The 15,126-nt window shown below is 39.9% G+C and overlaps 1 protein-coding gene across 1 annotated transcript in view; it reads right to left on the bottom strand.

The window, feature by feature from the left end:
* Positions 1–15,126, bottom strand: part of tcf4 (transcription factor 4) — a 230,164-nt gene that overhangs the window by 167,202 nt on the left and 47,836 nt on the right. The window contains exons 5-6 of the mRNA XM_074616972.1: positions 9,700–9,755; positions 9,272–9,350 (exon numbers count right to left, since the gene is read on the bottom strand). Coding sequence (XP_074473073.1) covers positions 9,272–9,350; positions 9,700–9,755 — 135 coding nt within the window. The remainder of the gene's footprint in view (positions 1–9,271; positions 9,351–9,699; positions 9,756–15,126) is intronic.

The raw sequence follows: 15,126 nt of genomic DNA, 5'->3' as shown, positions 1-15,126 counted from the left end.
TGTAACCCTAACTAAGTGATTTTGTTGCCTAAACCTACCCGCCTCCCTTTCACAACGTTAACCACGTGCTACAACGTTAACCGTGACCGTTTCACAACGTTAATCACGCATGAACCTTCACCGTCAAGCAGGGCCGGCTCTAGCCATTTTGGTGCCTTAGGCTAAATTTGGATTTGGATTTGGCTTTGGATTTGTTTATTTGCTACCTCAATACAGAAAATGAGGAAGGGTGCCCACCGACATTTTTTTTCTTTTTTTTTTTTTAGAGGGCGATCAGCGCCCCCCAGGAGGTGGTGCCCTTAGCGACCGCCTATATGGCCTATGCCCTGACGTCAAGAGACTACACAAAAGCTTTCCCCCCGGCGTCATTATAGTGACACCAGGTGCTTCTGCCCAAGCAGCAAAATATGACGAGTAGGGACGAGTTGATGGGCAGAATAAAACTTCTGTATGTGGCAAAAGATTTGTGGACACCCGAACATTACACCCAAGGTCTCCACTGTTCTGGGAAGGCTGTTTGCAAGACTTTGGAGCCTGGCTGGACCAAGACCTGGCTCTAATGCTGCATTCCAGGTCACCCTACAGGTGTTGGATGGGGTTGAGGTCAGGGCTCTGTGCAGGACAGTCAAGTTCTTCCACACAAAACTGGGAAAACCTGACCTTTCCCTAACTGTTGCCACACTTGGAAGCACACTATTGTCCAAAATAGCATTGCCTCAAAGCCCCAAACCATGAAAAAAATGGTCTTAGACAAAAACACTATTCATGAAAACAAGGTTCTAGGTTCTAAGAAACTGGGGAATTTTCCTTTTAGGCTTCCAATGTAAATGTTGCCCTTGTGTGTGTCTCTCTCAGATGATAAAATACAGTTCATCTTTGGCCTCTGGGAGCCACGGTTCTAACTGAAGAGCTCTCTCCCTCCCTCTCTCACTCTCACAATAAACATACTGTTTCATGCTGCACATCTCTATCTCTCTCTCTCTCTCACCTCTTACACACAAACAAGCACTCTCTCTCTGCCACACAAACACAAACACACACACTCTCACACACACACACACACACACACACACACACACACACACACACACACACACACACACACACACACACACACACACACACACACACACACACACCGTAGCGTGGCTGGCCAGATGGGACTCTTCCACATGACCAAGCCGATCAATCAACACTGAAGGGCCCAGGTGCTACTACGCACCATTTCACAGTCTGTCACACACACACAGACACACACACACACAAGTTGTACACACACATAGCAGCAGAGACATACAGAGATAGAAAGATAAAGGACACACACACACACACTGTGTAACATGAATGACCCGGGCTTGGTCTCTAGAGGCCTCATCTGGATGGATGACAGAAGATGGAGACAGACAGACAGGCAGACAGACAGACAGACAGACAGACAGACAGACAGACATTAGGGCTGGGACAATACGCCTATCTCCCGATTCGGTATTATCATGATATTTGGGATTTTTAAGTATACGATTCTACAAGTATTGTGATTCGATATTACGATTTATTGCGATTTTCTTTTACTTTTTTAACACTAGACCATGGGGAAAAAATGTAATCATACATTTATAGGGACTTTTACTTTGGAAAACCTCTAAATTAATACAGTAATAATGTTGGATTTTCAGCATGTATGTAGTCAGAGATGTCCTGATGTCAAATATATCAGTCATTGTCAGATACTATTTATTAAATCTTTTCCAGCAACCCAAAAATCAAAGAATAAAGACATTTCCCTCACAAATTAGTGCTATTTTCTTAATAATTTATAAGGGACATATAATGTTTTATACTTCTGATGAATACAATCCAATCAATCTTATTTCCATATATGTATTTTGTACATACAGTTCCCTTTGTTAACACCTTATTTTGAAAACGGGACGCAGTCACACGTGTATACTTCCGCTAACTTCGCCAATTCCGTCTCTAGCTCTCCCGTCAGCTCCGTTCTCTTTACACATCCATGGTCAGCTCCATCGGGGCCGTTTGAATGCATTTAACATACAGTAAATGTCAGTATATGGGTGCTCTACAGTTGTAGCGTCGGCTTTCCTGGCATCCGGGCTGTTGAACCAGCCATGGAGGTGACATTTCAGTATTTATCATTCAGTACTGATTTTCTTTAGCACATGCAAACACCTGCACACATAGATGTAAAGGATTTCTACAGTATAGCTGTTCCTCAGCTTCACTCTTTCCATTACTAGCATTTTCAAAAAGTGATAATCAGCTCTGACAGTTGTTCAAATAACTTAAAAGCGTTCTTCACAGAATACCCCAAGACATCCCCCCCCTCCCCGATCAGGAACCCCGAAGTGCTCCCCGATGAACCGCTGTTTTCAGAGTGTAACGTTCTACATCTCCACCCTCCGCCCTCTCGCCTTGACGAGACCTATTATTACTATGTCAGATCTAATTACACAGACAATTTACATGTGATACGCAGCCCCTTCAAAACAATAATATACTAAATACTCTGCAGTGGCTTACATTGTGCGTCCATGTTAATGCACTGAAGTCAATGCAGCACTAATCAATGCATGACATCCATTCAAAATACTCTGAGAATGAGACAGTGGCTGTTCGCTTTCAATCAGCAGAGACAATGGAAATAAAATCACTGAGGGCGGAGCGGGAAAAGAAGGATGTTTATATATATGTATTTCATTCTTTTTTATTATGCATTTTAATTCATTGCATCTATTTATCGAGGACAGAACCTGTCAAAATCAAAAAGAAATTAATAAATAACTCAATTCATAAATATGTCATTAAACGTAGCAAAAATAATATTACAAATAAATGTAGCCATTAATTAATTGATAAAATGTCACATAAATTGATTTCTGTTTTAATTTTCTTCTATATTTATTTGTCTTTGAATAAATTTCCTTTTTTATTTGCTCTTTTTTTATTTTTCCTTTTATTTATTCATGTATGTTTTTATTAATTTCTAAAAGCATTTATTTATTTGTGCATTCATTTTTATTTATTTATTTGTTTTTTATGTTTTTATTTATGTATTTATGCATTTATTTGATACTTATTTTTAAATTCATGTATTTTTTAATTTATTTATGCATTTATTTATTTATGCATAGTTTTCCCTTTCATTTCACCCCTTATTTATTTATCCAAGCTTATTTCTTTCTGTATTCTTCACTTTATACATTTCATTACACATTTATTTTTACATTTCTTAATGCATTTTATGCAATTCTGTTCCGTCCTCCTTTGACTTGGTTTTATTTATTGTATTTTGGGCTCTAAAATCACCTTGAAATTAAACTTTATTTTCAAAAATAGTATTAGATGTTTATTTTTTTATTTATGTACCAAAATGTATGTTGCTGATCAATTTTCATTTATACCATTTTACGAGACTTAAGCATGGAAGTTCACTCTTGACCTTTGGGAACACTGTGTGACATATCTTAACTCAAAGGTCCACTTAAAAGCTTTTCAGAGCTTTCAACTGCATCTTGTGTTCTTCATTTAGTTGGTGGAGCTGGCTCAGCTGTTGATATGTGACCTACCTGAGCTTGTGATAACAGGTGTCTGTATATGTAACCCTGACCTCTTTTCATGCGATTCAAAGACACATCCAAAAATAGAAAAGTAATCATAAAGAGTTTAATAACCCATTAATTATTTAAGTCATTTATGATACAAAAATGTTTAACAATCTGTGTTATCAGCTCCTCAAATGTGAGGGGTTCTGGGAAATTAAGTCATTTTATAAACTAAACAAATAATTAACTGTTATAAATAACCGATTCATTAATAATGAAAACAGGTTGCTGGTGTTACAACCCAAAGACCTTGACGTTTTGTTATTTTTAGAAGTTGATAATTTATGTCACTACATTTCCTCTCCTCTAGCTCCCTCATTTCATCTCCTCTCCTCTCCTTTATGTTTAAACATTCAGAGCACAAAGACCCAGACCCAGCAGGGAGAGACAGGGGGACGACCTTGGCACCACACCCAGCTGAGGTGAGGGGCTGCTGGGCTAGAGAGGGAGACAGGAGGGCCTGGTCTCCGTGGAGGAGAGATGGGGTGAGAGGAGTAGAGGATGATAAAGAGACGAAGGGAAGGAAGTAAAAAAAAAAAAAAGGATAGAGGACAGGAAAAGGAGAAAAGGACATGAGGGGAGAGGAAGAAGTGTTGAAGTATAATAACAACAGAAAGAGGGAATATATGATGTATAAAGTGCATATCAAGACACAAATGGAAATGAGCAAGAAAAGAGAAAATCAGATAAAAAGACTGAACACATTTCGGAGAGACAGACAGAAGAAAAGATGGGAAAAGAGAAAGAGAGAGAGACAGATATGTATTTCTATATAAAGTGTCCAGATGTGACCTCCTCAGAGGGGGTCCAGCTTCGTGGCTCAACACTCATTAATAAGGTCACACAGAGGTGAGACAGACGGCTGACTCACTACATCTCAACAAAAACAACAAGAGGAGGCGGGAGCCAAGATCATCAGCTTTATACCAGCTCTTTATATACTTAACTGTTCTGTTTAGTGCTGCTTATTAATAATATATCACAACGTATTAATATTGTTTATAATAATGACCTTTGAAGTCACTTTGGATAAAAACTACACCCAGAATGATACAGCAGTGGCTGATATTTATGGATGTTTTATATATGTTTTTATTTAGTTAACATATTGTGTTTTATGGTCAAATATACTGGACAAAATGTACTGTTATTTTGTAGTGTAATTGTAAATTTTGATATTAACCTTTTCCACTCCTTGAGGGCGCTGGCGTCCTCTGCCAACTTTACTTTTTTAGAGGTTGTAGCAGGCAATTTTAGAGCTAGAGTGAAGCTACTGGTATCAAATGAAACTAGAAACCCTCATCAATTGGTACCAGCCATGTCATGCTTGGTTAAGGTAAAATTGGCATGACACTTTTCAAAGGGGTCCCTTGGCCTCTGACCTCAAGATATGTGAATGAAAATGGGTTCTATGGGTACCCACGAGTCTCCCCTTTACAGACATGCCCGCTTTATGATAATCACATGCAGTTTGGGGCAACAACCATGCAGTTTTTTTGCAGTTGGGCTCATTGAATCCACAAGAGTGTCAGCTTTACAGTGATAACCAATTTATGTAATTCCAAGACTGTTTAGCGACCCCAGTATGCATGGTTTTTCCCCAAAACTGTAAGTGATTATCATAAAGTGGGCATGTCTGTAAAGAGTAGACTCGTGGGTACCCATAGAACCCATTTTCATTCACATATCTTGAGGTCAGAGGTCAAGGGACCCCTTTGAAAATGGCCATGCCAGTTTTGAAACAGTGTGACACTGTGGAAGCGTCCTCTGTGTCCTGTCACCTTTTCAAATCAAGTTTTTTTTTAAATGACAGCAGTAGAAGCCGGTAGAATGAAGCTGCGTTACATCAGGATCAGACTGAAGCCACATCAGATCGTTTATTTATAACAGAACAGAATGTGCTTACAAGCTGAAACCACTGAGCCTCTCATTTACTATGTAGGTGACAGTTACGGGGGGGGGTTCATGGTGGTGCACCTGCTCTGCAAAGCAACTACACACAGGTAGATACACACACACACACACACACACACACACACACACACACACACACACACACACACGCACTGTATAACCACATGTACACACATGAAAGCTAGAATCACATAATACCTCAACATTTATGCACAAACTGTAACACACAAGTCAAAGAGCACACACCACTAAGATATACATGTATCCTCATACATACACACAAATACACTTGAACGCCAGCATCACACACTCAGGTACAGACACAACAAATGACTAAAAGAACATGACGTCAAAACACACACAAGTACAAGTTTGAATACACTCATTTACACAAAGAATACACACACACGCCCCTACATTTAACCACATGAAACCGCATTCATAAAGAAGCTTACATCACACACTCAGAAACTGACACAGTAACCTGCCAACTTGCTCAGAAACACACACACACACAGACACACAGCAACGCAAAGCCACAAACACACACAGACCCAATAATCATTAAAACACACACATGAAGATACGCACAAAAACACACATGCATGCATCACACACACAAGCATCCACAACACACACGTACTTATATAAACATATATGTAAGTGAAAGTCCACATTTACACACACATTTCCGTAAAAAACACACACATCTTCTGATTGCTTTTCTCTGTGTGTGTGTGTGTGTGTGTGTGTGTGTCGGCAGATTAATCTAGTGGGGTCGCTGAGATGACACTAATCCCTTCGCTGATTATCTAGAGCATAACATCACTCTAATCTGATGGTGGGGGGGTTAAGAAAGACAGACAAGGTTAGAGAGGGGGAGAGCGAGAAAGGGAGGGAGCGAGAGAGAGAGAGAGAGAGAGAGAGAGAGAGAGAGAGAGAGAGAAAGAGAGAGAGAGAGAGAGGCTGCGTTCACACTCAACATGTTCCGGCTGGGTTCATTAAACTCTGCAGTGTTTCTTTCTTCTTTTAGTTTGAGTTGATTTCAGGTGAGAAATATGATGAGTACTTTGTCTCAAACCTGAGAATAAGCTGAACTAACTGCTACCGCTCAGATGTTTCTTCAAGTGTTCAACTAACGCTGTCTTTAAACTGACTGCTCTGATGACACGCTGCCAATAATTTGCAATAAACACTCTACTAGTGAGTCATGTGTTAGTAACAAACAAACAGGCATCCTGGTAACTACTTCATCATATTCTCTGATGATGCACCTGCTCTAGGAGTATTGCATTATGATGCTGATGCATAAGCTTCATTCTAAAACTGAGACATTTGCACCGTTGTGATGTTAACAACATTGTCCTAAATGTAGAAAAAAGAAGATGCTTTATGACCCTAAAATTAGGGGATGAATGACACAAGTTTCTAACCCTAATCGTAGTTCCTAACCCTCCGATTAATCACAATAAAAACAATATCAATAATATACCTTTGCTTCATTTACTCAGCCATTCTGACCACCCATCAAACCACCTCACACCTGCAATAGAAACAACTCGTATGCCAATTTGGGACAGTTTTTCCTCCACTGGATGCTTCCTATTGAAACGTTTATTGCAGTACTAAGCCAAGTATATTTTCAAAACCGTACTCGCACAAACCACACAAAGCTGAGATTTATGTTCATTGGAAGTTGTTTTTTTAAACAGTATGTTTTTCCGTTTTCCTGGAGAAAATGCTTTAAGGATGACACGTTAACATAACTCATTGGTTTGGCAAATGACCTAGACAGCCTTAGCAATCACCTCGCCATGCCAGGACAAGCAGTTAGCAACATCACCCACCAAGCAACCACATAGCAATCACCCAGAGACACCTTAGCAACCAACAATAATGCCCTTGCAGGAAATGCAAGCGAGCCACCTTCACTATGGGCCTTTCCAAATAAGTAAAAATACACAAGTTTCGTTATGAAACTGTGGCGGGCCTACCTAGACTGTAGGTGATTCATGGGAAACACTGGATTAGACATGGAAAATGAGAACCGTGCGAGTTTTCCTTCTTTATCAAGCTGCAAAAAAGTTGTAGCACGACGTACCTCACACATCCTGCAATGTGACTATTTTGCATGTCACATCGCAGGATGTGTGAGGTACGTCGTGCATCGCAATGTCGATGCTGAAACGACATATTGTGAAGCCCTAGTTGGAGAGGATAACATCTTTTTTTTCCATTATGCTCTTCGGCATATCACAATGGCTTGAGGCTGCCAACGCTGGAGAAATTCAGTCTGTGCATCAAGTAAAAACTCAATGAATATTTTCTCCTCACCTATTTCTGTGGCCAATATTTGTGGAAAGACGTAAGGCAGGGTCGCTCTCTGACACTTAGAACACACCATCACTGATATTAATGAAAGCTCTGTGGTTTTAGTATTGATATGGACACACTACATTTTCCATCAGGATACGCAAAAAAGAGAGGAAAGCCAACAGACAGATGTGTGTGTGTGTGTGTGTGTGTGTGTGTGTGTGTGTGTGTTCCATATCCCTGGCTGTCTCTGTCTCTTAGTGTTATCATTATCAAAGTAAATTGCAGCTCCCGTGTGCCAGATGAAGAATACAATATTTCCATTTCTGACTCTGCGTCGCCTCTTCCCTCTCTTCCTCTGCTGCTACAACACTGTCACAACACATCGCACACACGATGGATCATTCTAGCAGCGGCGCCACAATTCGGAAGTTTTGCATTTCCTTTTGTTTTGTTTTATTTTATTTATATGTATGTATATTTTTTTTATAATCTGCAGTGTGCATTCAGAACTAACTGAACAATCACGAGAATTAACTCAATATTTATAATATTGTTTTTTTATTTATTTGCTTTGATTTTTTTTAGCTGATTTGAACATCATCCCAATACTTCAAAGAGAATCTCAATTGCACACACATAATTGATCTAGAACAGGTGCTTGCGCAATTAAAACTTTTCCTCCAAAGCCAGTCGCTTTCAGTCCATCAATGGCGGAAGTGTAGCTTTGTTGCTGGGTGCTGATATGTTGCAACGGAACGTCCAATTGACTTTCACTTCTTATCAATATACTGTACCTTCTTTGGTAGTAGTCTTTGCATCTCCTTTAAAATAACGCACTACCCACTCAAAGAATGCGTCAACACACTTGTGTTAACTCTTTGTGGCTTCAGAATGGAAGGTTTAACATGTAATGTCTCACAAGAGAACGAGTGCTTAAAAGCCAACAAATGAGAGAAAGAGCCAGAGACAGAAAGAGAGCAGGTAGAGTCAGACAGCTGAGAGCTGACATCTTCCATATTTGATGCATCCAGTCAAAGGTAATTAGGCTCTCTGTGTGTGTGAGTGTGTGCGTGTGTGTGAGAGAGAGAGAGAGAGAGAGAGGCAGATTATCTGTGTCAGTGGCCATTTGCTCACAACTGGCACCACATCGGAGAGAGCCAGAGGCAGAGAGCATCATGGGTAAATGAGCACACACTGCCGAGCGTTTTCCACACAGCGGGCCGAGGGAGAGGGAGAAATTGCATGCCAGATGACCTGTCTCCTCCAGTGTACGATAGTGTTTCACTAATTCTCTGCACACACACACGCCGTCAGATCAAAACCCAGCAAAGCAGAGAATCCAAAGTTGATGGGAAGAAAGAAGCGCATTGTAAAAATCATACAACAAACACACACACACACACACACTCAGTCCGTACCTGCTAGCCTGCTGGAGGTGGCGTATGGAGGGGAGATGCTGTCATGTGACGCCATGTACTGAGACCCATCTGCATAACTCTAGAAAGAGATAGACAATAATAATATTTATTTATTATTAGCAGCAGAAATAGTCGTAATCATTTCAATGGACAGGTCACTAGTGTGGTTACACTTTTCAAAACTCAACGCAGACGACGCTGCGCTATATATATATATATATGTAATATTGTATTTCATTTCTGCCAATAGATCCCCCAAAATATTACACACTGTCCCTTTAATTATGGTAGTGATAGTACCAGCAGGTACTAGTAGATCTAATGGTAGTAATGGCAATAATAGTAACATTAAAAATGCTAAAATCAATTGCATTCAAAAATAATAAATTAAAATAATTATCAACACTAGTATTGTTGTCGGTAGTTACCTTGGAAGAACGACTTCCACTCGCCCATGACCCTGCACTCGTTCTCTCCTCCATATCTGTAAGAAAAGAAACAGAGAGAGATTTAGACGACAGGAACGAAGACACAATATCGCAGTATAGTTTAGGAAAGTATAAGAGAGTTGATCTTTTCAAAATACAGTTTGGGAAAATAAATGACCCCAATGCTTTCATGTGATGCAGTAAGTTTATACTTTGAAGACAACAAATCAAGATGTGCAGCAAAATACTGTCATCATCATTACTGAGAATAAAACCAACAAGCAGAAAAAAGTACGTAAACAGAAAGTAATTTGAAATAATTTTAACGAAATGAGTGAAAAAAAATAAAAATAAAAGTTGCAATTTATTGTATTTGATGTTTCAAATCACAGTTTTATTTTATTTATCTGCTACCGTTAACATCCTAGTCCTCAGAGCCACATTTGAGTCACTCAAATAATCATGTGAGTGATCCCCACTTTTCATCACATCACTTTAAACACGTAATACTACATATAATATTACTGTACAGTGTCTATAATCAACTACTGGAGCGTAAATCATTCTCTCCCTGTGCTCCATGTCATTAATCGTTATTGATTATGATTGTAGAGCCTTTAATGTGTCTATGTGAAATTGAATGGTCCTGTAAGCCTCCTGCAAACCAATAATCCCCTCTGTGATTACACTGCATCCATGTTGTTATACTGTCAGAGGTCAGCCTGCTGACTGAGAGGTCACAGGTGACCTGATAATGGTTCTAGTGATCTAATGGTTTTCAAGTTTTTGACGGATACGGAATGGATATGACGCCACGTTACTCAGACTACAACAATAAAAGCGGTAACTTCCTTCTACCTCCGCATTGACTCAAATTAAGTAGATATATCAATTCTGGCATTAAAAAATAGATGTCAAAATTGTAAAAAAACATCTTTTCCTAACCAAACCTTAACCATAGTGGTGGCCGATCAGAAAACAGCTGTATGACACTGACGAACAAACTGTTTAAATACGAGGATTTGCTGGAAAAGACAGATGTACAGAGGTCAAGAGACGCTGACATCCCCAGAGGAAGGGTTGCATTTTGTACATGACAGGTATATCAGATCAGTTCATCCAGGTCGACTAAAATGTGCCAACGCAGCTCTCGCTTACAGTATACACACACACACACACACACACACACACACACACACACATATACACATGCTCACAGTCGTCTCATGCATTGTAGTGCACAAATCTCTCCTCAATAGGCTCTCCATTGTGTCAGTGTGTGTATAGTGAGCAGCTTACATTCATTGTCGAGTCATTTGGAATGTCAGCTTATCTGTGTGTGTGCGTGTGTGTGTGTGTGTGTGTGTGTGTGTGTGTGTGTGTGTGTGTGTGTGTGTGTGTGTGTGTGTGTGTGTGTGTGTGTGTGTGTGTGTGTGTGTGTGCGTGCGTGCGTGCGTGCGTGTGTGTGTGTGTGTGTTAGCAGAATAGAAATAAACTGGTTCAGTTACAAAAAGCCTTTTGGAGTCAAACCAAATGTCTCTACCTCAACAAAAGTACCTTTGGGCTACATATTTGTAGAATAGAATAGAATAAAATAGAATAGAATTTGTGCAGGTTTAGTGAAGATTACACAAAAAACACTGGATGGTAAAATTGGATTTAGGGAACGTACACTTGATCAGTAGTATTCAACAGTCATTTGGGTTGAAGGAATGGATATTCAATGACCAGGTGGATTTTTCAAAACAAACAACTGACGAACACCTGGGTTTAGGGAACACACACTTGTACAACACACTTGACAAGTAATTACAATTTAAGGAACACACCTTAGATTAAGTGGATTCGGGGATTAAACACTTGATCAGTTGGATTTAGAGAACCAGATGAATTAAGCAACAGACGCTTGATCGATTAAATCTATGGAACACACACTTGATCAGTTTGTTTTAGGGAACAAGCACTTGGGAATTAGGTGGATTTAGGGACCATGCTTGATCAACGCGATTTAGGGAATAAAAAAATGAAATCGATTCGTTTTTGGAAACAATTAATCAGATATAAGGAACATACGTTTTAAACGCTAGATGATATAATTGAATAGTCATATTTATGCAGCACACACTTTTGAACATGTTACGATCAGTTGAATTTAGAGGAAACTTGGGAACCAGATGTATTTCGAGAACTCATATTATGAAAGACGAGATTTAAGGAACACAGATGTGATTGTTTGGTTCTAGGGAACACACACTTGATCAGTTTGATTTAGGGAACAGACACTTGATTAGATGAATTATGAAGACACACGGGATCAGTTGGATTTAGGGAACAGACACTTGATCAGTTGAATTATGGGGACACACACAGGCTCAGCTAGATTTAGGGAACACACACTTGATCAGTTGAATTATGGGGACACACACAGGCTCAGCTGGATTTAGGGAACACACACTTGATCAGTTGAATTATGGGGACACACACAGGCTCAGCTGGATTTAGGGAACAGACACTTGATCAGTTGAATTATGGGGACACACACAGGCTCAGCTGGATTTAGAGAACACACACTTGATCAGTTTGATTTAGGGAACACACAATGGATTGGTATTATTTAGGGAACACACACTTGATCAATTGGATTATGGGGACACGCACACAATTAGCTGGATTTAGGGAACAGACACTTGATTAGATGAATTATGAAGACACACACGGGATCGGTTGGATTTAGGGAACACACACCAGATCAGTTGGATTTAAAGAACACACAATTGATTGTTCAGATTTGGGGAACGCACACCTGATCTACCTACGGGTACAAATAAAGTCACCTGAACCTGAACCTGAACCTGATCAGGTGGATTTAGGGAACAGAGATGATGATGAGCCCAATAACAATTAACAAGAAAACAAAGTAATTCAGTATTGAAGTAAAGACTTGATTTTAGGTATCGCTATCAGAACCAAAGTTTTGTTATTGTGAGAAGAAAGATTTTTTTTTTAACTAGACTTTAGTGTAGAACCCGTCAAGCTGATCAATATTTTCCAATATTTACTACAACGTTCAAGTGGTAATTGTGCCGGTCTTGTATTTTATGTCCCTCCATCATTCAGTTGAACAGGTTACATTTATAGATATTGTTTGTTTTAACTCTTTGACAACACATGTGTTTTTTTATCCTGCAAATAGAGTCTGTTTGGAAACAGGAGAGGAGAAGAGAGGGGAGGAAAATGAAATAAAAGTGGAGCAGCAGAGTTTGATGATAGCTGGTCCAGATGCCAGAGAAGTGGAAGTGAAGGTGGGGAGGAAGAGGATGAGGAGGACAGCAATTAAAGGAAGCACCATTCAGTATTGAAAAGTAAGAGGAGAGGGATTGGAAAAGGGGGAGGAGAGGAAGAGGAGGAGAGAGAAATTCAAGTTGGTGTGCAGGAGTTAAAAGACGCGGAGGAGGAGGAGAGAAGGAGGAGAGAAGGAGGCGTCCATGTGTCCTGCACCTGATAAGGCCTCCGATTGAGGGCTATAAATTACACCAGAGAGAGAATTTACACACAAGCAGGAAAACACACTCTTAAAAGCACACACACACATACCTCTCTCTCTCTCTCACACACACACACACACACACACACACACACACACACACACACACACACACACACACACACACACACACACAGTGCAGGTCATCTATCATCAGTTAATGAACTTAGACTGACAGACAGCTCCATGTCTCTCACACTGATCCTATTAAGACCTGCTTGACACAAAACAGACTCCTATTAATACAGTTACCCTCTGTGTGTGTGTGTGTGTGTGTGTGTGTGTGAGAGAGATCACTGAGCACAAAAACAGGCCTGTACCCGAGTATGACCATTGAGCTGCTCTTTGTATTATTTAAAATGAGACGTTTGTTTGTGTGTGTCTGTATGGAGACCAGTCTAGCTTTCTAGGAAGAAAGAAAAATCACCAATATTATATTTATTATTCTGCAGGTACAGAGCAGTAAAAAAAATGTTGCAGTGTTTTTTTCCACTGTTTTCACTGACGTATTACATGCCCTATGTACCACACCACTTTTATGATTTTTGAAGTGTGAATGCAATCACCAGAAGTAAAAAGCTAACTACACCACAGTCATATGAGCACCAGTATAAACAACAAGGCTGTAAAAGCGGGCGAGTCGGCGTGATGACATTTACAGTAGTAGGCTCATTTAGCCACTTGTTAGCAACCACCTTTTTTAAGACACAGAAAGGCTTATGTCGTAGAACAAAATGTTAAAATCTCTTAACCAAACAAACCACCCTAAAGTGGTGTCACCAGTTTGTTTGATTAGCACCAGAGCTTCCACTGCAGCCTAAACAAACTGAACCAAATGGACAAGGGCACCGGAGTTAGTCTGTATCGTACACCTTGTAGCTAGGTTAATCTACAACACAGTCTCACGGCAGTTCGTGAAATAGTTGGGAAATTTAATCTATTTGATTCGTGTACATAGACACAATCTTCCCCTTATTTTTCGTGATGCTCTGCACGACTTTCAAATACGTATTTTTTGTGCTTTTTCCTACGAATGTCCAGCAACACAAGACGCATGTGTCAATTTTCGCTCCAGGCTTTTCAAAATAAAACTACTTAGTTAGGTTTAGGAAAAGATCCACTTGGTGAGGCAACAATACTACTTAGTTAGGTTTAGGAAAAGATCCACTTGGTGAGGCAACAATACTACTTAGTTAGGTTTAGGAAAAGATCGAGGTTTGGGTTAAAATGACTACGGAAGTGGCGTAACTTAAGTACGGAAGTTACGTGACAAATAAATCAACTTTGATTTGTGGTTTCACATGGGACACGAACACCAGTCTCCTGGGCAAAAATCCTGTGTTTTATGACCCACCCATCAACCAAGACCTCGTCCCTTTGCGGTGTTTGCCATTCTTTATACTTCCCGGTTCACAATTATATCGATTACATATGAATCAATACTTTGGAATCAGCATTTCATGACAGTTTCACTGCTGTGCAACTGGGCTGTAATCTCAGATGCATCACATACTAGGTGACCGGATGCATAAGCAATGAGCTTCTCTAAGCTGACAAGATATGATGACAAAAAAAACCTCTCTGGGGTTTTTGTAAAGTCAATCACTTAAAACGTACTTTAACTGTTTGAAAGATTGTGTTATAACTGCAACAGACATTCACCATGAAGACGGTTCTTTTTTCAACAAATATGTTGTGAATGTAAGGTGATGTGAAAGCATGTTGACAACCTTTACAAACAGACACACACACACACACACAGGGACACACGTGTTGATGATGGTAATAAATGGTCTCTGATTGACAGAAATGAGGACAGTGGTCATGCTGCGAGAACATCAAGCGTGTATGTGTGTGTGTGTGTGTGTGTGTGTGTGTGTGTG

This window comes from Sebastes fasciatus, chromosome 19 (assembly GCF_043250625.1).
Source record: "Sebastes fasciatus isolate fSebFas1 chromosome 19, fSebFas1.pri, whole genome shotgun sequence".
NCBI lineage: Eukaryota > Metazoa > Chordata > Actinopteri > Perciformes > Sebastidae > Sebastes > Sebastes fasciatus.
Note: the sequence above shows the minus strand (reverse complement) of the source record. Positions and strands in the feature narration are given on the sequence as shown.